The sequence below is a fragment of the Macaca fascicularis genome, chromosome 17, assembly GCF_037993035.2.
Source record: "Macaca fascicularis isolate 582-1 chromosome 17, T2T-MFA8v1.1".
NCBI lineage: Eukaryota > Metazoa > Chordata > Mammalia > Primates > Cercopithecidae > Macaca > Macaca fascicularis.
Window position 1 is genome coordinate 103,616,529 of NC_088391.1, and position 23,889 is coordinate 103,640,417.

The window sequence follows — 23,889 nt, forward strand, 5'->3', positions numbered from 1 at the left end:
AAAAAATTGGCAGGGCGCGGTGACTCACGCCTGTAATCCTAGCACTTTGGGAGGCCGAGGCGGGCGGATCACGAGGTCAAGAGATCAAGACCCTCCTGGCTAACACACTGAAACCCCGTTTCTACTAAAAATACAAAAAAATTAGCTGGGCGTGGTGGTGGCGCCTGTAGTCCCAGCTACTCAGGAGGCTGAGGCAGAATGGCATGAACCCAGGAGGTAGAGCTTGCAGTGAGCCAAGATGACGCCACTGCATTCCAGTCTGGGCCACAGAGTGAGACTCTGTCTCATAAAAAAAAAAAGACACAAAAATTCTAACTAAGCAAAAAGGCAAGCACAATGCTTTAGATACAGTATAATTTAACTATGAGAAATTTAAATATTTACATTTTATGGTAACACAAGACTGACCGGGGATGTCATAACATGGATGTGCAAATGGCCAAAAAGCACAAGCAGATGAGCTTCCTCTACACCCACCAGAGTACTTACAACTAGGAAGGCTGATGACGCCAAGTGTTGCCAGGAGCCTGAGGCAACCAGAAGGCTCACACATTGGTGGTGGGGTAAGTTGGGGTAAATTTTTAGAAGAAAATTGGTATTCTACTAAAGCAAGCAAATGCCTACTCTCTCACCCAGTAATCCTGTGCCCAGGAGTCTATACCCAGAAGAAAAGGAGATACATGCCACCAGTTCAACACGCTGGAGCCCAACTCCTCCTACCCCATTGTTCAACTCAGGGTATGACTGGGAGGCTGACACCACCTTCCTCAAGACTAACTTAAATGATAAGGAATTTCCCACCTGACTATTCCATACAACTACATATGCATTTACATTTTGAAACAGTAATCACACTTCCAGGGACTTACAACTAGAAACAGAAGATATTTATACTCGGCTACATGTAATCACAAAATATTGGACACAAACTAAATATCCATCCATACAGACTGGCTGAATACTCTGTGAAACATCTATTTTGAGGCACACTATGCAACCATTTTTTGAAAATGAGGAAGATCTCTATGAATTTTCATGGAATAATTTCCAGGAAGATACAGTTAAGTGAAAAAAGCAAGTTGTAGAAGAGTATGTACAGAATGCTGCCTTTTGTATAAGAATGAAGGGAAACAAGAAAAATACGTGTTTATGTCTCTGTGTCATAAACATCCCAAAAGGAAATACAGGATGGAGAAGGCAGAATCTAATGAAAATGATTATCTTTCTAGAGAGGGTGTAGAATGAGGTGAGAGAGAGATAGAAGGAAAGTTTCTGAGCACACCTTTAAACAGAACAGTTACTTACAACCCCGTTCAAGAAATAAAATAGAAAGACAAACCTTAAAATTGAAACAAATAGAAAATACATACCTAAGTGGATATCAGAAAAAAGAATATGAGTAACCTTTGAAAACAGTGGTTTGTGGGATTTGACTGTCCTTATTCTAAGGACGAAAAGACTGCCCAAAAAAAAAAGAAATCCTGAATTTCATCATCACTGAGCAGATGTTGTTGGTGGCATGGGGGCCCGAATCCTGAACTGCTTGTGAGTGTAGTGGGTGGGCTGGTGTCGCTGGGACCACAGTTGTCAGTGAGAATGAGCAGCACTGGCACAGAGCAGAAGGGAGAGTCCCATGGGATTTGGGTTGGCGGTGTGAGCAGGAGCTTAACTTTTTCTTCAGCTGAAGCCATCTGAAGACTTCCAGGTTTTATGCCTTCATAGGGAAATTACAGCCATTCAGAGGCAGCCCTCCTGCCCCAGTCCATGTAAGGTCACAGGCTGCTGCTCAAGGTCACATCATATCCCAGCTCCTCACATTTTCAAAGTCACAATGGGTGCAAGATGATTTGGGCCCAAGTATTATGAAAACTAAGTTTCTCTTCATAGCCCTGGCCACAGGTTTAGGAATTTAATCTAAAAGACAGACAGATGGATACTAAGATCCTCAACTGTTTAGGGGAAAGGGTTAGGTTTCCTCTTTAAAATGACCATGCTAGAGATCAGTATTTTGCAATTTACAACATTGCATTTGCCAATCATCATCATCAAGCTGAAGGTGGCCCCAAGAAGACAACACTGGCATCTGCCCATCCTCTGCAGGAGGCTTTCCCGTGTCCCCTGCCCACTCCCTGCAAGAACTCACTGCTGCCCAGCTCCAAAGGGGCCTCATCTGGCTCCCTCGAGACCACCTGACCAGATGCAACGGAACAGCACCCTCAAGGACGAGGGAGGCGACTGCCTGGGCTGGGCAGGCACACAGGGTCTTCCCTGCTTGCCCTCCCATCAGTAGCTGGCCCTGGGCTGGAAGGTGAAATGACCGATCCCGCCCAGGTCTTGGTCTGCAGGTCCCCCAAGAAAACCAGTACTAGTCAGTTTAGCCCCAAAGAGGACATGCCTTCCAAAGTGGCCCTCCCTGCGCCGTGTGGGCATGCCTAGCCACAGGAGCCCCAACAGACTCCAACCTTGCTCAACTAAGGCGCTTCTGGCTAGAAAGCCGTTCTGGAGCCTGCTGGCCGAGCCGTGCTCTCTTTGGCTCCACACAAACAGGAGGTTCAAGCTAAGAGTTCCCCACAGCCACCCCTGCTTATGGTTGCAGGCACGCTGGGCCCCATACTGTGCAATCACTCGCACCACCTAGGGCCTTGCAGTGGGCCCAGCCCCAGGAGCCTAAGAGGCCTTGTTCTGGTTAACATCAGTACTCTGGTGACCGGTCACACTTGAGCACGATGTTCTGATGTCGCCAAGGCCTCCAGGGCTCTCTGCAGAGGGAACCTATGGGGCACTGAGAGTCCCAGACTTGGAGCAAGCACTGTGGAATGGAAGCATACTTCAGTGACTGAACACACTGGGGACACAGTGGTCACGAAGGGATCAAACCCTGGAGTCCAGACACCGGGTCCCTCCAAGGAGAGGTGGAGACCCCTGCTGGGGGCACTCACTGGTAACCCTCTTTTGCCTGTGACCTCCCCGGGTGGTCCCTGCACATATGCAGGGTGATGTCACCACATCCTCAACTCCACTTGGCCACACCCACCTGGGCTGCACCCAGTGTCCCAGGTGTGACCTGACTAGAGGAGGGCTCAGTGCCACAGGTCCTTGAGTCCAAGGAGGGCCCCAGCTTGCTTGGTAGGCATGAATGTGTCCCAAGGGTGGTCCTATCAATGCCCCTGCCTCAATGACTAAATTGTGAGAAGGCTGGGGGTGTGAAGAGGAAAAGCAGGGATGGCAACAGACAGTACCAGCAAGCACTAAAAGTGCGACTGGCACCACAGTGGACGCAGGACCCCTAGCAGCCCAGCCACCTGGCCAATTCTTAACATCTCATGCTGCAGAGCCTTCAGCCCTCAACGGGACCACACAACCAGACTCCAAGTGAGCACCTTCTGAGCGGCACCCCCAGGCCTGGCTCACCAGGGGATGCTCCCTGGCTCTGGCCCCAGGAAGACTTTCTTGTGGCTGCGGCATGCCCCACACACCCACCAGTCTGGTCCACAGCGGGCACCATCTACTCCTGGAATTCAAAACTCTTTTAAAAATTCAAAATCGTTACAGGTCATGAATCTCTGAAGTCACTTCTGAACAGTCAAACTTTCCAATTCCATAAACTCTTGAAAGGCAATATGAGGAACTATTCAAGATTAAGGAGTAAAGTATGTAACTCAAAGCTGATTCCCTAAATAAAGGTGTTCACTACACCTGTAAAAAGGAGAGGTGTTCTTGGCAAAAGGAACATAATGAAGAAAATCTTTGGGACAAGAAAGATCATGGGGTGCCACAAGAAGATAACACTCCACACCCCGCAGGATGGCCATAATAGAAAGAATGGAAAAAACAAGTGTGGACAAGGAAGTGAAGACATTGCAACCCTCATACATTGCTGGTGAAAATGTAAAATGATGCAGCTAGCTGCTTTGGCATTTCTTCAAGAAGTTAAACACAGAATTACCATATGACTCAGCAATTCTACTCTTAGGTATATGCCAAAAAGAAAACAAACCATGTGCATGAATGTTCACAGCAGCAGCACAATAGCCAAAAAGAGGAAACAACCGAAGTGGTCCATCAACTGACGAATGGATAAACAAAATATTCCATATGATGCAGTATCATTAGCCATGAAAAGGAATGACACACTGATACACGCTCCAACACAGATGAACCCTGAAAACATAATGTAAGTAAAAGACACACAAAAGCCACATACTGAAATCACCACAATCAGCAAATCCACACAGACAGAAAGTAGATTAGCGGTTGATCGGCTCGGGGAGGCAGGAACAGGGAGTGACTGCTTAATGCTTACGACGTTTCCATTTGGGGTGACAAAAAAATTCTGGATAATGGTGATGGTTGTGCAATATTGTGAATGTACTTAATTGTGTACTTTAAAATGGTTAAATGGTAAATTTAAGTTATGAGTACTTTGGCGGGGGCCACGGTACATTCAGCACAAGTGAAATAAAGCTTTAGACTGGTGACGCCAAGTTAACAGGTAAACAGACCAGATGATGTGTTAAAGCATCTGGAACTTTCCCTGGAGGAAACAGAGTCAATCAAGTTTTAGTAACAGAGGCAGATGCTCAACTCTTCTTCAATAAAATACCAGAACTATCATTTACTAAGCAAATGCATTTACTGTGTATTCATGGTCTTTTTTCCTCAAAACTTTCGCGAACCCTGTTTAGAGATGGAGAGTCACAGAAGTCGATAGGAGAAGTCACAGAAGGATGATAACTTGTCATCGTCCCAGAATTAGTAAAAATGCCAGGATTTCAGCTGAAGTCTTATTGTCTTTAAAGTCTATGCCCTCTTTGCTATGTTTCCCTTGGAAATGGCAAAGTAAAGGAAACCATCAACCAGTGCCTGCAGCCGGTGGGTCCTGGCTGGGGAGCGTGTGGCAACAGATAAAGAAGGGATGGATTTGAGAGACTTCGGAGATACATCCAGTTAGGTAAAGGACTAAAGGAGGAGTCAATGATTTCCCCCAACTTCCTAGCTTTGATGAATGTGCAAATGACGGTTTTATTCCCAAAGAGATACAGTTACATTGGCACCTATGTTCCTATACAACAAATCAAACATGCTGTGTTACCGTGTGCAACAGGCTGCCGTTCTCTATCAAAGAGGCACCTATTTTTAAAAAATATTCAAGAATCTGTTAATATGGCCGGGCGCGGTGGCTCACTCCTGTAATCCCAGTACTTTGGGAGGCCGAGGCGGGCGGATCATGAGGTCAGGAGATTGAGACCATCCTGGCTAACACGGTGAAACCCCGTCTCTACTAAAAAAATACAAAAAATTAGCCGGGCAAGGTGGCGGGCGCCTGTAGTCCCAGCTACTCAGGAGGCTGAGGCAGGAGAATGGTGTGAACCCGGGAGGCGGAGCTTGCAGTGAGCCCAGATTGCGCCACTGCACTCCAGTCTGGAGGACAGAGCCAAACTCTGTCTCAAAAAAAAAAAAAACAAAAAAAAAACTCTTAATACATAAAACCTAGGTAACATGCCAGTCCAACCAGAAATACTTTTATACATCAAAATTAGGAGGAAGTGGACTTTTCCTGTCTCACGTTAGTGGCTACACTGCCCTTTGTGGAGACGCAGGCATGCACATCTCTATAGAGGTCCATCCTGGGCCCAGCCCCTGTCCACTCTCTACTTATTCCCTGGGTCACCCCTTCTCAGTCTTTCCCAACATGTGTATATCAAGGAGTCTCAGATTTGTATCTTTAACCCAAATCTGTCTGTTTAAACTTCAGCTTACACACATAGAGTAGAAGCTTGCTTACCAGTCTCACTTTAACTGACTTGAATTGGAATTATGACTCTCTCCAAACCCTTCCTGAAATACACGAGCTGATGCCCAAGGCATGATGAGGACTTCCAGCAAGTAGGCTTCACTCTAATACATTGCAAGCTTTTGCCAGCTTAGTTGTATGTGTTCTCATATCCAGATGTGTTTGTTCTCAAATCCATTTTTGCTAGCTGAACCTGTTACGGTAGTTATGTACTTTTAAGGTCATCAATGAAATATGAATGCAAAAGGAAGCAGTTGTTTCTCTATAAGCTAAGTTGCAAGTTTTTAAAAGGCTCACTTGAGTTTCTTAAAAAAAAAAAAAGGTGTGGGGGAAAAATTGTAAAAGATTAAGAAAATTCTAAAGATAATCGTATCAAAGTGGTTCTTAAATGCCTATATCCTTAACTTTAAATAAACTTATATTGGAAAATGTTAACTCTGCAAAGATTAGGCCAAAACAGACAGCCTAAAGAAAAGGCCTTGGACCTACATCCAAAGATTGGCAAGTATCAAACTAGAGGTAAGCGGTTAAAAAAAAAAATTGGCAAGTGAACGTATACTTTCATGTTTTAAGTTAAAAGCATATATCCATCTTTTCGTGATTCCTGTTTTAACCAGTTTTCTCAATTAACCAAGCACCTGCTGGTCCCAATGATGTCAGACTTTTCGGCTGTCAAGTTCGTATCTTTACCTAGTTGTCAACAGATACCTCAAACTCAACATGCCCAAAACTTAATTTATTTCTCCCTCCAAATCCACTCTATTCATCTTTTTCCCAGACTACAAACCTGGGAATCATTCTTAACTCCTCGGTGTCCCTCAGCCCACCCGTTCTTATTCACCACGTCCTGGTAATGTTTCCTTCAAATATTTTAAAAATCCATTCCCTATTTTTCCTATTCCTGTTACCACAATGCTGGTTCTGAGGACAGGCATAGTTAAGTGGAAAGAACATGCGCTTTGAAGCCTGTAAGGCTGTTGAACAACACCCGTCAGACGCATCTACCGAGCGATATGAAGTGTGCATTGTGCTTGGAGAGTGAAGGGCGTTAAAACACAGCGAAGACCAGGGACACCAGCCCGGCCTGCAACACGGCCACAGCCTCGCGCTTACCCCTCCATCGCCTCCTGGAGTCCCCGAAGTCATCCCGCATCCTGCTGGGAAGCAGCGTCCACCCGACACAGCACCGCCCACACCGGGCCCTTGGCGCGGCTCGCAGGCCCTTCGGGCCCCCTGGGGGCGCGGCCACACACGCCAGCAATGAGGGCAGTGACCTGGAGCCCCCGCGTCTACTTACACCGCGACAACTCCGCGATCCACGGACACCGCCCGGCCCCCACGGCGGCCCTGCAGGGGAGCCCCGGCCGCCGCTGTTCGGCCTTTCAGTCGGCTCGCGCCGCTGCCCGCCGGGGACCCGGACAGAGGACAGGGGGCGAGGCGCGAAAGGAAGACGCCTGAGGGTCCAAGGCAGGAGGGGACACACGGAACACGCCGAGGGCCAGCCACACCGCCGCGCGCTCCCCGGCTAGGACCCACCTGCTGCAGGTACTGGTTGATGGTAATGTGTGCCATGGCAGCGCCGCCGAGCACAGAGCGCCACCCCCTACACCCCAAGCGGGACAGCTGGCGTCACTTCCGGCTCTCGGTACGTCTGGGTCCCGGAGCCCCCGACCCCGTCGCCTGTGCGCAGGCTGGTTCCGGAGGGAGAATCCGGGGACCGGCTCGGCGACACGCTCGGGCTAAGGGGTCCCGGGGTCTTTCTGTCGGGCCCCCGTCCTCTCAGCCGGGACGCCAGCGACTCTGATTGTGTGTTCGGGCCCGCCCGGGCTGAGAGGTTTGGGGTCCAGTGGCGAGAACAGCCCCACTGCTAAAGTGCCTTTCACTGCGCTGTCCCCTCGACTGCCCCTTGTGAAAACGAGGCCGCGGATCACGCTCCGCGCCGGGCTGGGCCAGGGACTCGGGACGCGCGCGCCCGAGCGGGGGTGGAGGGGAGGGACATGGCGCGCGCTCCCGAGCTCTCATAAGGTGCCTCCGCCGCGCGCTCCCGAGCCTTCAGAAGTTGGGGCACGTCCCGGCGCGCACCCCCGAGCCCTCGAGGTGGTCTCACGCCCCGGGTGGGGGTGCCGAACCCTCAGGAGGAGCGCTCCCTGGGGCCCTCAGGAGGGGGTCCCGGCTCCCGAGCCCCTCAGGAGGGGGCCCCCGGCACGCACCCCCGAGCCAGGAGGGGGTACCCAGAGCCCCGGGGGTGTCCCGGTGCGCCCCCCGGAACCGGGGCTGTCCCGATCCCTCGGGGGCGGGGGTGGGGGTCCCGGCGCGCGCCCTCGAGCCAGGAATGGGTGTCCGAAGCTCTTAGGGGGGGTCCGATCCCTCAGGAGGGGTTCCCAGCGCGCGCCCCTAAGGGCTCAGCAGTAGCCGGGCGCGGCGGCGGTTGGACTCGGGCACGCGGGCGGGGCGGGGCGGGGCGCGCGAGGAGGACTGGGCGGAGGCCGCGCGGACCGGGGCGGGCGGAGCGGAGCTGGGCGGGCGGCGGCGCTCGGGGCGGGGCGCGGCGGTTCCGGCCCAGCCATGGCGGACGAGGCCCCGCGGAAGGGCAGCTTCTCGGCGCTCGTGGGCCGCACCAACGGCCTCACCAAGCCCGCGGCCCTGGCCGCCGCGCCCGCCAAGCCGGGGGGCGCGGGCGGCTCCAAGAAGCTGGTCATCAAGAACTTCCGAGGTGGGTGCGGCGGCCGGGTCGAGGGCCGGGCGACCCCAGCGGGGGCCCCACGAGACCCCGCCCGCCCTGGGGGGAAGGCCCGAGATCCGTACGGGCCTCTTGAGCGCGGGCGCTGGGGCGCCGGCCGGGTCGGGGGTGGCGACGCGGGGCGCTTCGCGGCGCGCCCTGAGCCGCCCGCTCTCTCTCCGCCCTGCAGACAGACCCCGGCTGCCCGACAACTACACGCAAGACACGTGGCGGAAGCTGCACGAGGCGGTGCGGGCCGTGCAGAGCAGCACCTCCATCAGGTACAACCTCGAGGAGCTCTACCAGGTGAGGCGGCGGCCGAGGCTGGGGGCGCCGCTCCTGCCCCGCGTGACGCAGACGCGGCCGGGCGGCCGCTCCGGGTGCCTCGCAGGCTCTCGCCGGGGAGCGGAAAGGCAGGGCGTTTGCCTCCACTGCAGGGCCGGGAGCCCCAGAGGCAACAAGTGGTTTTGTTTATTGCCGTGGTGGAATTTTTGTTTTCAGGCTTAAGCTGCTTAGAACGATTCTTAAAGTTATCCCATTACCGAAGAGAAGGAGGTGTGTTTCTAGGAGCCACGTGACTCATATTTTGCAAGTATACAGCAAATTATTTCTCTCGTTATAAATAAAACTGTTAGTACTGTGTCACTTGCCACAGTAATAGGGTTTTTTCTCTGTTGTGTTTTGTGATTAATGGTTCCCTTTAAGATATTCAGATTTTGAAAAACTTCAAAATTCAAAAACAGTGGTTTTCTTCTCTGTTTTGTGATCAGTGGTTGCCTTTAAGATATTCAGATTTTGTAGCGTTTAATTCAAAGTGATGGTGTTCCATTTATAAAGTAACAAAAAATGGCTAAAAGTGCATTTTACCGTACTTGGATGTTTTATTTACATGCGGATTTTTTTTCTGGCGTCGTCTTTTTGTAAAACAACGTTCATTAAGTAGTCTGATATCTACATTTTGGGTCACGATGTGTCATACAATTATTTCTGTGAAAATACTTGAATTAAAAAAATTCTTTTCTGGCCGGGCGCGGTGGCTCAAGCCTGTAATCCCAGCACTTTGGGAGGCCGAGACGGGCGGATCACGAGGTCAGGAGATCGAGACCATCCTGGCTAACACAATGAAACCCCGTCTCTACTAAAAATACAAAAAAATTAGCCGGGCGAGGTGGCGGGCGCCTGTAGTCCCAGCTACTCGGGAGGCTGAGGCAGGAGAATGGCGTAAACCCGGGAGGCGGAGCTTGCAGTGAGCCGAGATAGCGCCACTGCACTCCAGCCTGGGCGACAGAGCGAGACTCCGTCTCAAAAAAAAAAAAAAAAAAAAAAAAAAAATTCTTTTCTGGATATGCAAGTGACTCCATTGTAAAAATTATAAAAAATATATAAAAGAAGACTTCAATCACCTATACTCATACCACCCAAAGAAAACTGTTGACAGTTTGGTGTACATACACATCCATTCTTTGTCTGAAGTGTAAGTGAATTATGTTTTCTTGTCAGCTTTGAGATACAGTCTACATATGATATGCACTCCAAGAAGTTTTAACAGATGTATATATACCGTTATGTAACCGGCACCATGGTCAAGATAGACTCTTCTTGGTAGAATGGTAGAATATTTTTACCACCCCCGAAATTGCCATGACCACTTTTGCAATCAGCCCTCTCCCCTGACTCCTAACCCTTGGCAGTCCCCCATTTGCTTTCTGTCGCTATATTTTGTCATTTCCAGAACGTTATCTAAATGCAGTCATCTATTTTGTAGTGTCTGGCTTCATTCACTTAGGACAGTGCTTTTGAGATTCATGTGCACGCAGTGTGATTGTAACTTGTTTATTACCTCATAGAATGGGTATACCACAGTTATTTTCTCCATTCATCAGTTAATGGACATTTGAGTGTCCATGTTTGGGGTTTTTTATTTGTTTCTTTGAGATAGAGTTTCGGTCTTGTCACCCCAGGCTGGAGTGCAGTGGCGCGATCTTGGCTCACTGCAACCTCGCAGATTGAAGCGATTCCCCTGCCTCAGCCTCCCAAGTAGCTGAGATTACAGGCACCCGCCACCACACCTGGCTAATTTTTGTATTTTCACCATGTTGGTCAGGCTGGTCTCAAACTCCTGACCTCAGGTGATCCGCCTGCCTTGGCCTCTCAAAGTGTTGCGATTACAGGCGTGAGCCCCTGCACCGGCCTTGGGTTGTTTTAAATAAAGCTGCTGTGAACATCTGTGAATGACCCTTTGTTTGGACATACATTCTTATTCCTCTCAGGTAAGTTCTGCTTACTTCTTTATCTAGAAGTAAGTTCTCAAGGGTCATATGGAAAATATATGTTTACCTTTTTATGAAATTTCTTGTTTTTCACAGTGGCTGCCCCTTTTGTGCCTCTCCCAGCAGTGTATGGGAGTTCCAGTTCCAGTCCGCCACCAGCATGTGGTGTCCTCAGCCTATAATTTTAGCTGCGCTAGTGGGTGTGTGGTGGAGTGTCGCTGTGGTTTTAGTTTGCATTTCCCTCTGATGTGAAGCATCTTCATATTTACTTGCCATTCTATGTATCTTTTTAGACGAAGTGTCTATTTAAATATTTTGCTCATTTTTGTTGTGTTGGTTATTTTCTTACTATTGAGTATTTGAGTTTATTAAGTATTCTGGATACAAGTCCTATATCAGATATTCGCCTTACAAATACTTTCTCCCTAGTCTTCAACTTGTCTTTTGATTCTCTTAATTGTGCCATTTGAAGAGTAATAGTTTTAAGTTTTCAGGTCACATGTATCAGTTTGTTGTTCTATGGACTGTACTTTTAGTATCCAAGAAATCTTGCCTAATCTAAGGTCACAAAGTTTTCTCTTATATTTTCTTCCAGACATTTGAGAGTTTTAGGTTTTACATTTAGGTCTATGATCTATGTAGAGTGAATTTTTGTATATATTGTGAAATATAAATCTAGAGTCAGAGCGGGTGCAGTGGCTCATGCCTGTAATCCCAGCACTTTGGGAGGCCAAGGCGGGTGGATCACCTGAGCACTCAGGAGTTTGAGACCAGCCTGGCCAACATGGTGAAACCCCATCTCTGCTAAAAATACAAAAAATTAGCCGGGCGTGGTGGCAGGCGCCTGGAATCCCAGCTACTCGGGAGGCTGAGGCCAGAGAATCGCTTGAACCCGGGAGGCAGAGGTTGCAGTGAGCCGAGGTTGTGCCACTGCACTCCAGCCTGAGCAACAGAATGAGACTCCATCTCAAAAAATAAACAAACAAACAAAAAATCTAGAGTCAGTATTTTCCTTGCAAATGTCCAGTTTTTCAGCCTCTTTTCCCCTACTGAATTGCCTTTGTTCCTTTGTCAGAAACCATGTAGGAGTAGGTGGAGTGAGGTGTGAAATCGGGGTGTGTTGGCCCCCCAACCTCATATATTTGCACAGGTTTCTGGCTATTCTTGGTCCCTTGTGTTTCCATGTGAATTTCAGAATCAGCCAATTTGTATAAGAAAGTGTGCTAAGATTTTTATTGATAGTATATAGAATCTATAGATCAATGTAGGAGAATTAATTTCTTAACAATATTGACAGGCTGGGCTCAGTGGCTCACACCTGTAATCCCAGCACTTTGGGAGGCCTAGGTGGCCTGATCACTTGAGCCCAGGAGTTCGAGACTAGCCTAGGCAACATGGTGAAACCCCATCTCTACAAAAAATGTAAAAATTAGCCTAGTGGGGTGTTGCACGCCTGTAGTCCCAGCTACTCACTCAGGGCCCCTGCACCACAGCCTGGAAGCTCTCCATGCAGGAAACTGAGCAGTTGGGGCCTATTTGCCTCCCATCTTTCTGAGATTCACTGTCTTTCATAGCCCAGTGCTCAGTGCTTCAAAAACTGTTACTTCATATATTTTGTCTGATTTTGTGGTTATTTCAGGCAGAAAGTTAATACAGTTCTTGTACTGTGTCTTGACTAGAAACAAGAGTTCCACCTGAACTCTCAGAGGTCTTTGGTTTAATAAAATATAATACCTTACAACTAAAGCTTCTTACTACTTTTTTCCTGGAGATCTGGCTGTCTGATATCTGCTGCCTCATTGTTTTTACTTAAAATGGCGGAATTATACTTTGCAACACCTTGTACACAGTGATATGTCTTACAAAACAATCACTGTACATATTATGAACAATGTTTGCAGGTGCTTTAGGTGTCTGTCTTGAAACCCTGAGAACTAGGAATGCTTACCCCAAAATGACAGTCACTGGTTCCTCCTTGGAATGAGACATCGCAAATTCCAGGGGCATCTCTGGATGTGCTGCCCCACCAGGGGACATGTGGAATCAGTTGATTCCCTTACCTGTGGGCATGTGCAGCTGGTCATCTCTCCACGCACAGGTGGGCTTCTGGCCTCTCACAGAGTCTGAAGCATGAGCTGCCTCAGATCTGTTGGAAGCAAGTGGGATAGAAATCTAAGAAAAGCAAATGTGAAATTACTGATGTCTGATCAAGCAGGCAATACATTTGACTTGGTGTTTCAAAATAAAGTCTAAGTTTTTGTATAGGTGGGGTGGTGTATATGTTGCCAAAGAATCTTATGTAAAAGGACCAATTCTCACCCAAGTTTGAAAGTTTTCGTTTCGTGTTTGGTTTTTGGTTTTGCTCAGTCTCCCTTTACCTCTAAACCCCTTAGGAGTCCTGTTGCTTACACTGTGTGGGCCTCAGCTGGCCTGATGTTTCTCTGTTTGTTACTTTGTTTTTTTGTTTGTTTTTTTTGTTTTGAGATGGAGTCTCCCTCTGTCGCCCAGGCTGGAGTGCAGTGGCCAGGTCTCAGCTCACTGCAAGCTTCGCCTCCCAGATTTACACCATTCTCCTGCCTCAGCCTCCTGAGTAGCTGGGACTACAGGCGCCCGCCACCTCGCCCAGCTAGTTTTTTGTAATTTTTAGTGGAGACGGGGTTTCACCGTATTAGCCAGGATGGTCTCGATCTCCTGACCTCGTGATCTGCCCATCTCGGCCTCCCAAAGTGCTGAGATTACAGGCGTGAGCCACCACGCCCGGCCTGTTACTTTGTTTTTATCATTTTCCTCCTGTAAGGTGTAGAGGAGAATGTTGGGAAGGCATAGATCTTTTCTGTTGAACCACCTGAATTTAGGTCTGTAATAACTAACTCCCTGAAGAAAGTACATCTTCTGTGTCTTGTGTCTCTATGTTTTAGTCCTACTTTTTGCTAAATGAGACAACAGAAAACTGAAGACTGCATTTCTAGAAAGGTTTCAGAGAAAGGCTGTGTTTTGATTTAGAACTGGTGTTTTTGTTTGTTGTTGCACAAACACTAACCTCTCAGGCCTTTAAAGAGAGAGGTGTGGCCTCCTTACGTTGTCCAGGCTGCTTGGGAACTACTGGACTCAAGCAGTCCTCCCATCTTGGCCACCCAAAGTGCTGGGGTTCCCAGTGTGAGCCACTGCGCCTGGCTGACATACAAACTCTGAGGAAAGCCAGGCTGTCTTTCTTGAGTCACAGAGTAGTTGTCTCCGTGACATGTTGATAGCAGGTGATAATGGTCAGTGAAGGGGAGCGGTTAATCCTTCATATTAGGTGGCATCCTTCCCTCACACCCAAGCTGCAGACCCAGTGTAGGGATGGGACCCCCACAGCTACACAGGTCTCATCCTGTGTGGCTGTGAAGATCTCTGTGTGACTATGGAGGTCGCATCCTGTGTGACTGTGGAGGTCGCTGTGTGACTATGGAGATCTCGTCCCGTGTGGCTGTGGATGTCTCGTCTGTGTGACTGTGGAGGTCTCGTCCGACTGGCTGTGGAGGTCTCGTCTGTGTGACCGTGGAGGTCGCTGTGTGACTATGGAGGTCTCGTCCTGTGTGGCTGTGGAGGTCTCGTCTGTGTGACTGTGGATGTCTCATCTGTGTGACTGTGGATGTCTCGTCTGTGTGACTATGGAGGTCGCTGTGTGACTACGGAGGTCTCGTCTGTGTGACTGTGGAGCTCGCTGTGTGACTATGGAGGTCTCATCCCATGTGGCTGTGGATATCTCGTCTGTGTGACTGTGGAGGTCTCGTCCGACTGGCTGTGGACGTCTCATCTGTGTGACCGTGGAGGTTGCTGTGTGACTATGGAGGTCTCGTCCTGTGTGGCTGTGGAGGTCTCGTCTGTGTGACTGTGGAGGTCTCTGTGTGACTGTGGAGGTCTCGTCTGTGTGACTGTGGAGGTCTGGTCTGTGTGACTGTGGAGGTCTCTGTGTGACTGTGGAGGTCTCGTCTGTGTGACTGGAGGTCGCTGCGTGACTGTGGAGGTCTCATCTGTGTGACTGTGGAGGTCGCTGTGTGACTATGGAGGTCACATCCTGTGTGGCTGTGGACATCTTGTCTATGTGGCTGTGGAGGTTGCTCTGTGACTATGGAGGTCTCGTCGTGTGTGACTGTGGATATCTCGTCCGTGTGACTGTGGAGGTCGCTGTGTGACTATGGAGGTCTCGTCCGTGTGACTGTGGAGGTCTCTGTGTGACTGGAGGTCTCGTCCGAGTGGCTGTGGAGGTCTCTGTGTGACTATGGAGGTCTCGTCCGAGTGGCTGTGGAGGTCTCTGTGTGACTGGAGGTCTCGTCTGTGTGGCTATGGAGGTCGCTGTGTGACTATGGAGGTCACGCCCCATGTGGCTGTGGAGGTCTTTGTGTGACTATGGAGGTCTCGACCGAGTGGCTGTGGAGGTCTTGCCTGTGTGGCTGTGGAGGTCTCTGTGTGACTATGGAGGTCTCGTCTGTGTGGCTATGGAGGTCTCTGTGTGACTATGGAGGTCACGCCCCATGTGGCTGTGGAGGTCTCTGTGTGACTATAGAGGTCATGTCCCACAGCTCCGTAGACTTCCTTGTTCTGTCTTCCACACCTGAGAGCAGGGATTGCCCTTATCCGCAGTGAGCATTTTGTTTAAGTAGCAGTGAGTTCACTTCAGGCAATGCTTTGACACTATAAATAGACGTGTATTTGACATTCACACACGTGTCTGTTGAGCTAATACAGACAATCATTTGACGAACCTGCTGGTTAGGAAGTAGCTGTGATGTGAGGAGAGACAGTGCTGGGTGAGGATATACATCAAGTTTCCTCACTTGGCTGTTTATACGGGGAAAGCATCTTGATACTAGTAGGATAGAATGCAAATGATACTTCTCCACCTCCGATCATTGGATTACATTCCTTTTCCCTGGGGTGAATCTTTAAAATACGAATGAGTGCACCAACATGAAGCACACAGTACCATCTGATTAGTTGCTTTATGCATCCAGAAAGGGTATTTCTAAATCTCAAAATATGATTGAGTGTCAAAAATCCATTTTGGGGAGGGGCAACTCCTATGCTGTGCTGCTTCTGTAACAGCCCAAAAAAGTCTTCCAGTATATTCCTGCCAGCAAGGAGTTGGCAGGGCGGGGAGAAACAAAGGCTGTCGCCTTTCCAGTGATGAGTGCCTGTAATATGAAGCCGGGAGTCCTGACTCAGCACCTACAGCAAACCTGGGTTACCCAGGGCTTGCTACTTGTTTTGAGAGGCTCCTAAATTCTTAGTTTTAAAAACAAAGTAAATTGCAATATGATTCATATGAATAGTAAATATGCACCAAATAGGACACAGAGGAGGCAGAGTGGGTTGTAAAATATTCAGTCATTTGCCACAACTAGGAAGAGATGGTTTTAAGGATATTGGTTGTTGGTTTAGGAATTAAAACATCCAGAAAATGGTCATAAGTTACTGTTTTATGAAGGATATGCACCACTAAGCTTATCTTGATTTTTGCTGAAGAAAATACATTTTCTTCATGTGTTATATAAAAAACTTACTTTGTAATAATTATGTTTGTGGGATTCACTAATGTTTAACTACTAGAGCAAAACCTTTGTTGTTAAGTTCTCTTGGTTGTTTGAGGAGACAAAAGGGTGGCAGACCTTTGACCAAATTATGAAGACATGGAATTCAAAGGGATGGAATTGAAGAGTTTGAGAAAGGAGTTGAAGTAAATACAGAATGTGGGTAGGAATTCCCTATTTTCTATAGTAAGACAAAATGTAGGGGAAAGTTTGTATTTCTTTGTTATTATGCTGATAATAAGCTTGCTAGAAAATAGGATTATAATTATTAAAAAAGAGATTATAATTATTCCACATCTTCTTTTGGTGTTTATAAATATACATGTATTTTATATGGTAGTAATCACTGTACTTTGGTTGACATGTAGCAGCTCTCCGATATTTAGTATTGGAATTGTTAATACTTGTAAGTATTAGTAAAATGAATAGCTCTATAACTTTAGTTTACCTTTTTTTCTAGGGGAATATTGTATCCGAATTAAATTCAGATTATTTATCTAAAGTGTTTTTATTCTGTTTTTGAACCCCACATTGGTTCAAAACTTGTTAGAAAAACCACATTTCTGTTTATAATATTTCATATTTGAATTGAATGAGTTTAAGTTTTTGTACATAAGATTGGAAAGGAATTTTTTTTTTTTTTTTTTTTTGAGACAGAGTCTTGCTCTGTCACCCAAGATGGAGTGCAGTGTCGCAATCTTGACTCACTGCAACCTCTGCCTCCTGGGTTCAAGCGATTCTCCTGCCTCAGCCTCCTGAGTAGCTGGGATTACAGGTATGCATCACCACACCTGGCTAATTTTTGTATTTTTAGTAGAGACAGGGTTTCACCATGTTGGTCAGGCTGGTCTCGAACTCCTGACCTCGTGAGCCACTGTGCCTGGCTAGGAAATTTCATTAGAACTGGTAAGAATGTACAAGCATTGTTTCTTTGAGGTGGGTAAAAATATTGTGAGAAAAATTTTTCTGCCTCAAAAAATGGTGTCAGCTGGGCGGGGTGGCTCACACCCTTAATCCCAGCTCTATGGGGGGCCAAGACAGGCAAATCACCTGAGGTCAGGCATTTGAGACCAGCCTGGCCAACATGGTGAAACCCTTCCTCTACTGAAAATACAAAAATTACCTGGGTGTAGTGGCGGGCACGTATAATCCCAGCTACTCGGGAGGCTGAGGCAGGAGAATCGCTTGAACCCAGGAGGTGGAGGTTGCAGTGAGCCAAGATCCTGCCATTGCACTCTAGTCTGGGCAACAGAACAAGACTCCAACTCAAAAAAAAAAAAAAGATTTCTTATTTTACTAGGGTTGTTCATAGGAAAAAAAAAAAGTTTCTTAAGAAAAAAACTGAAGTGAATTACACATCTAGCCTACAGAAAAATAAATAGGAAACAATGTAGTCTGGCCAGCGTCACCTAGAAAAGGCTCAGTTTGGACTGAATCACTGCCCTGGGCAGCGTGAGGGGAACTGGAGCCCCAGCCTGTTGTTCTCCTTCCTGAAGGGAAGGTGGTCACGGAGGGAAAAGGTTTTCTTGGTTCTCTAGCCCTGATTTCACTTTATAATCATCAAGGTGAACTTAAACACACACACACTGCACTGACCCCCACCTCAGACTGAGGAATCGGAGCACCCAGAAACAAGCCTGTGAGGATGAAACCTGTGGTGGAGTCCCCAGTGACTGGGCGCCGTAGACGCTCAGGAGTGGCGGGGGCCAGCCGCCTGGGAGCCGAGTCCAGCAGGTGCAACGTGCCCACATTAACTGTTGTTACCTACCCCCATGCCAACTGTGACTGGACTGCAGTGTTCCAACGAGAAGTGCCCTAAACTTTGCCATAATAAATAATTTATTTGTAGATTCCCGAAGTACTGGGATAGGGTGTGGGGTGCCTTTTTGTTATGATTACAGCTGTATTAACAGCAGGGTTGTTTTGGGAACCAATCTGTTGTTAATACTGAAGAATTGATACACCCCTTTTGTTCGCAGGCTGTGGAAAATCTCTGTTCTCACAAAGTCTCCCCAATGCTGTACAAGCAACTACGTCAGGCCTGTGAAGACCACGTCCAGGCACAGATCCTTCCGTTTAGAGAATATCCTTTTTTTGGTTCATAAAGTTTCTATTCATTAAGTCTTTCAAAACTGAACATTATTATGATAAAGAACTAATGAGTATCCTTATATTAAAGCAATAGATTTTAAAGTTCTTTTATTTCGTGACTCAGAATGGTAGGTTTTTAAGCGAAATTTACCTTCAATTGTTTTGCTGATCTGAATTAAAGGGAAGCCATGCTCACTTATTGGGTATGGTTGAGTGTTTAGGAAACGTTCTGAAAAGTGTCTTAAAAGTTCGAGTATCCTTTATTCTAATAAACACCGTCTGCATTGGCTTTCTGTGATAGGCAGCAAAGTCCCATCAACTTGGCGACGTACGGAGACACCCGCTTATCAGCTCACAGCTGTGTCTGTCAGGAGGCCAGGCGGGATTCAGTGGATTCTGTGCTCAGTCTCATGGACAAAGTCAAGGTGTCAGCCAGGCTGCGGCCTCACCTGAGGTCTTTGCTAGCACGGGCAGGCAGTCGGTGGAAGGCAGGCAGTTGGCGGAAGGCAGTTCCTGTGGTTGTGGGACTGAGGGCCCTGGGGCCTTCTGTCCTGTGTTGCTCGGTGTCGCTCTCAGCTCGACATGCACAAGTCCTTGCCTGACTCTTTTCTGCTTCTAGACCAGCAGGAGAATCTGCCTATCTGACCTGCTGACATGGGGCCTTATGTGAGGTAACCTGTGACCAGTCAGAGAATTGTGACCTTTGTATTCACAGGCTCCTTCACAGTGCATGTGAAGCGTCCTGCACGTGGGGACAGGCAGGAGCATCTCAGAATTCTGCTGCCACACCAGCTGTGACTTAGACGTCTACAGGGGAGTTTCTGGGCTCCTTGGCATCCTATAGAAAATTCTGTAATCTGGACTCAATCTCATTCCCTAACCTCCTCCCATTACTGTAGCTATCCATGTGTCTCATTGGGTAGAAATTAGAAAGTAGAGTTTATAATTGCAGAAAATCTACTTGTGGCTGTACTTTTCTAGGCCTCCGTTTCTTCATATGTAAAATTAGGTGGTTTGTGTTTGCTTACTTCTAAGTGTTCTTCCAATTCAGGGAAACTTCTGCTCCCGTCTCCCTGATCTTGGGAAACTAAACCATTCTGAGTTCATTGGAAGGACCCTCAGGGAAGCTGCAGCAGTTGGTGCTGCTGAAGCTGAAGCACGTGACGGGGAAGCTGAAATGCAGGGTGAGAGGTCTCTGTGTAGACAGTCTCCACAGCACCCCCCACAGGCGGTGAGTGAGGTCAGTTCCAGCTCTGTGGTGAGAGGCCTCTGTTCAGACAATCTCCACAGCGCCCCCAACAGGCGGTGAGTGAGGTCAGTTCCAGCTCTGTGGTGAGAGGCCTCTGTTCAGACCATCTCCACAGCGCCCCCCACAGGCGGTGAGTGAGGTCAGTTCCAGCTCTGTGGTGAGAGGCCTCTGTTCAGACAATCTCCACAGCGCCCCCAACAGGCGGTGAGTGAGGTCAGTTCCAGCTCTGTGGTGAGAGGCCTCTGTTCAGACCATCTCCACAGCGCCCCCCACAGGCGGTGAGTGAGGTCAGTTCCAGCTCTGTGGTGAGAGGCCTCTGTTCAGACAATCTCCACAGCGCCCCCCACAGGCGGTGAGTGAGTTCAGTTCCAGCTCTGTGGTGAGAGGCCTCTGTTCAGACAATCTCCACAGCACCCCCGACAGGCGGTGAGTGAGGTCAGTTCCAGCTCTGTGGTGCCGGCTTCTGTAAATACGCCCTGCAGTGTTTTCCAGCAAAGCCCTTTCCTAAAGATCATGAGGTTGTTCAAGAGATGAGTGACCACACACAACCTTTTGGAACCTGGCCAAAGTACACCTTATCTCAGGAGGCGCCTGTGAGGGCGCACGGAAGCAGGCCCCGCCCCAGTGCCACCGCTCAGCAGTGCGCTTCCAGGAACCCATGTTCCGGATGTTTCCATCCAAAAAGTGGCCTGACTCCTAGGCTTGGGGGAGGTCTTTAGCAGATGCCCAAGCCTTCTCCCAAAGACTTAGGCATTTGTGAGAGTCAGTAGGCGATAATTGTTCCTACCCTAGTTGCAGTCCCCATTTACTTGAAAACTACTATTTGATTACCTGATCAAATGATCCTTCTGCCAGTTACTCCTACTCTGTGGGTTGACTAATGTGCCATCAGTTCACTCACTGCACAAGCACTTGCTTTCTACCTGCTGCACCGGCACCTCCAAATGGTAAGCGACCGCCGTGCCCGATTTCTACCCTCCAAGAAGTCGCAGGCCTATGGGAGAGGCAGGGGAATTACTGTACTTCCCTGGCGCGGTGGCAAAATTAGGATTACAAAAATTATCATTTGGTTCCTTAAAGGCGAAAGAAGAAAATGCTACCATATTAAGTGCCCTTATTAGTCATGAGACATCTTGAGTCGAGAACTGTGCCAGCCAGGCCAGGAATGGTGGCATGTGAAGCAACTGGGGCAGAGCCTCCCAGAGGAGACCCTCCTGAAGGATGGGGAGGATCCCCCCTCCTGTGGATGTGGCACCGGAAGGTGAAGGGTGCTCTGGAAACCCTGAGCAGCGGGGCACAGCTAGAACTCCAGAGAAGCTGTGGCCCTTAGGCTGTGCTGCTAAGTTGCAGATTGAATTTGAATCTTTGTGGTTACTATCAAGGAGTTGAACTTCAGTCTGTGAGTATTCCAGAGTCCTCACAGGTTTTCTAAGCAAGAAACCAGAATTAGATTGTTCACGGAGGTCACTCTGGCAGAGTGATGAGATAAGTTTGCATATAGACCAGCACACCACAGCCTTTCATTGGGTCGGCACATGTTTTTAAGTATCTGTCATGTGCTAGGTATAATGCCAGGCCCTGGGAAAATAATCTGAGCAGAATGGGATTCTGTCCCTTTGGTGCTTAAACCCAAATGGAGGTGGCAGAAGCATCAGGATAAGCATTTACGCAGTGCTGTGATAAGGGGTTTTTTTGTGTGTGAGACGGAGTCTTGCTCTGTCACCCAGGCTGGAGAGCAGTGGCACGATCTCGGCTCACTGCACTTCCGCTTCCTGGCTTCAAGCCATTCTCCTGTTTCGGCCTCCCCAGTAGCTGGGATTACAGGTGCCCACCCCCACGCCCAGCTAATTTTTGTATTTTCAGTAGAGACGGGGTTTCACCACGTTGGCCACGAACTCCTGACCTCGTGATCCACCCGCCTCAGCCTCCCAAAGTGCTGGGATTACAGGTGTGAGCTACTGCGCCCGGCCTGTGATAAGGGTTTTCAAATGTTCAGATAAGCTCCTGGCACCTAAAGAAAGAGCAGCCAGCGCACTTGGGTAGGGGAGCATTGCAGGGGCGAAGTGATGTCTGGGCCAAGTCCTAAAGGATGGATGAGGAAGTGGCAGGCACTGTGGGATGCCAAGGTGGCACAGGCCGGGGAGCAGCATGGGCAGCCCTGGCGCTAAGGAACCTTACTGGGCGGAAGAGCCAGGTATGCTGCTGGATGTGGGAGAGTTGACCACTGACAGGATCCCTAGAGGGAAAAACGAGGGGAAGGTGGATGCTAAATTGTGGAGGAACCTTTGTTGAACCAAGCAGTGGTTCACACCACAGTGGTTTGACTGGGCAGCAAAACCACGGAGTGGAATGGCAGCATCCTGCCAGCAAACCTGTTACAGTTCAGAGGAAAAGGATCTGACCGCTGTGGAAGGATTAACCAGACACGGATTGAGGCAGGGAGGGTCTGTCTTGGTCACGTTGTTTTGGGAGGAGGTGAGGAGTCACTCAGGTAGAGATGCCTATTGTGCATTTGGGGCTGGAGACACAGATCCAGTGGATCCAGATACGGATGAGATGCCCAGGAAAAATGAGCAGAGTGGCCAGATGCAGTGGCTCATGCCTCTAATCTCAGCACTGCATTTTGGGAGGCCAAGGCAGGAGGGTCAGTTGAGCCCGAGAGCTCCAGAGCAGCCTCGACAACAATTAGTCGGTGTGTGGTTCACACCTGTGGTCCCAGCTACCCTGGAGGCTGAGGTGGGAGGATTGCTTGAGCCCAGGAGGCCGAGGCTGCAGTGAGCTGAGATTGCACCACTGCACTCCAGCCTGAGCAACAGAGCAAGACCCCCATCTCTAAAAAGAAAAAGAGCAGAGCCATCAGAGGAGGTGGCTGAGGGCTGGTGTCAGGGAGGTGAGAGGACAGTCACCTTGTGGGAATCGAGGGGCAAGTTTAATATGGCAACCGGCTTAGTGGCTGATAAGTAGAGTCTGAAGGGATGATGAGACCAGGAAGTGGCAGGTTCTGTGATGAAGGCTTTTAGGCTACATTCGTACATTAACCTAGTAAAGGTGGGGTGAGTGTTTCTGTCCAACTCAGCACTGTGCACTGGGGACCAGGGACAGGCGTGAATGGCATGGGTCCTGCTCTCAAAGAGCTTGTTTCTGCTGGAAGAGAGTTCTGACCCAGCCCAGTCTCATGGCGAAATGTTAATCTGATGCAGATGATACCGTGTGGCAGGGAGTATTCCAAGGTCTGCATATTCAGATTTCCTTTGCCTCTGGGATATTCCAGTACTTCAAGTAACTTTGCTTTCTAAGATTTAAGTAACGTGTTGTTGTTTTGAGACGGGAGTTTCACTCTTAATTGCCCAGGCTGGAGTGCAATGGCGCAATCTTGGCTCACCGCAACCTCCACTTCCTGGGTTCAAGCGATTCTCCTGCCTCAGCCTCCCGAGTAACTGGGATTACAGGAATGTGCCACCATGCCCGGCTAATTTTGTATTTTCAGTAGAAATGGAGTTTCTCCATGTTGGTCAGGCTGGTCTTGAACTCCCAATCTTGGGTTATCTGCCGGCCTCGGCCTCAGCCTCCCAAAGTGTTGGGATTACAGGCGTGAGCCACCACGCCCAGCCAGATTTAAGTAATGTTATGTGCCGATTATATTTTGATTGTATGCTGATATTAGATTATAGATGAAGCCCATCAGATGCACAGGTAGAAAGAGGGCTTTTGTGGAATTGAGTCATTCACTACCATCTTCTTTGTTTACCATATCCATTTTCTTGTCTCACGTGTTTGGTAAATTCTGCACTTAGCTGTCCCTTTCAAAATAGATACCTGCCCTTGGTGACGTCCCTTCCCCAAAATAAAGGCCTTTTGTACCCATGCACTCATACACACTCTCAGCCAGAGGCAGCTGCTGCAGAACCCACACCACATGCTGCTGCAGGACCACGTGCCACCCAGCCAGGCTGCATGGGCACCAGGAGCTCTTCAAAAATGTCAGGTCAACTGTCCTCAGAATCTAATCTGTAGATAACAGTAGATGAAACTCACGTTTTCCTTCCCCTGGTTCACCTTGACAGCATTGCAGCTCTGGTCAGCCGCAGAATGCCAGGCAGTGGTGGACCCCATGAGAGCAGTGTGGTCAGCAGAAGGGAGGGGCCCCGGAGTGAGCAGGGAGCCTTGGCTGTTGGGGAAGTCGCAAAGCTCCA

The 23,889-nt window shown here is 48.8% G+C and overlaps 2 protein-coding genes and 1 long non-coding RNA gene across 16 annotated transcripts in view; 2 read left to right on the forward strand and 1 right to left on the reverse strand.

The window, feature by feature from the left end:
• Window positions 1-7,401, reverse strand: part of PCID2 (PCI domain containing 2) — a 51,691-nt gene extending 44,290 nt beyond the window's left edge. For 8 of the 9 annotated variants that reach the window (XR_012426605.1, XR_012426604.1, XR_012426603.1 and 5 more), the window contains exon 1: window positions 7,331-7,401. Coding sequence is in view for 6 of the 9 variants with exons in the window: in XM_065533032.2 (XP_065389104.1) it covers window positions 7,331-7,366 (36 nt within the window). In the remaining 3 variants the exon portion in view is untranslated. Of the gene's footprint in view, window positions 1-6,907 lie in introns of all 9 variants that reach the window. The other variant, XM_065533033.1, reaches the window with a different exon arrangement.
• Window positions 7,115-23,889, forward strand: part of CUL4A (cullin 4A) — a 58,592-nt gene continuing 41,817 nt past the window's right edge. For 2 of the 6 annotated variants that reach the window (XR_012426602.1, XM_005586301.4), the window contains exons 1-3: window positions 8,345-8,507; window positions 8,704-8,819; window positions 18,336-18,439. Coding sequence is in view for 5 of the 6 variants with exons in the window: in XM_005586301.4 (XP_005586358.1) it covers window positions 8,360-8,507; window positions 8,704-8,819; window positions 18,336-18,439 (368 nt within the window). In the remaining variant the exon portion in view is untranslated. Of the gene's footprint in view, window positions 7,340-7,482; window positions 7,601-7,842; window positions 7,892-8,344; window positions 8,508-8,703; window positions 8,820-8,931; window positions 9,106-18,335; window positions 18,440-23,889 lie in introns of those variants that run through there. The other 4 variants (XM_015439556.4, XM_045377534.3, XM_065533017.2 and 1 more) reach the window with 4 other exon arrangements.
• On the forward strand, window positions 15,348-17,735 carry LOC141408923 (uncharacterized). Its single transcript, XR_012426612.1, has 2 exons — window positions 15,348-17,039; window positions 17,561-17,735. It is a non-coding gene; the product is annotated as an uncharacterized lncRNA (long non-coding RNA).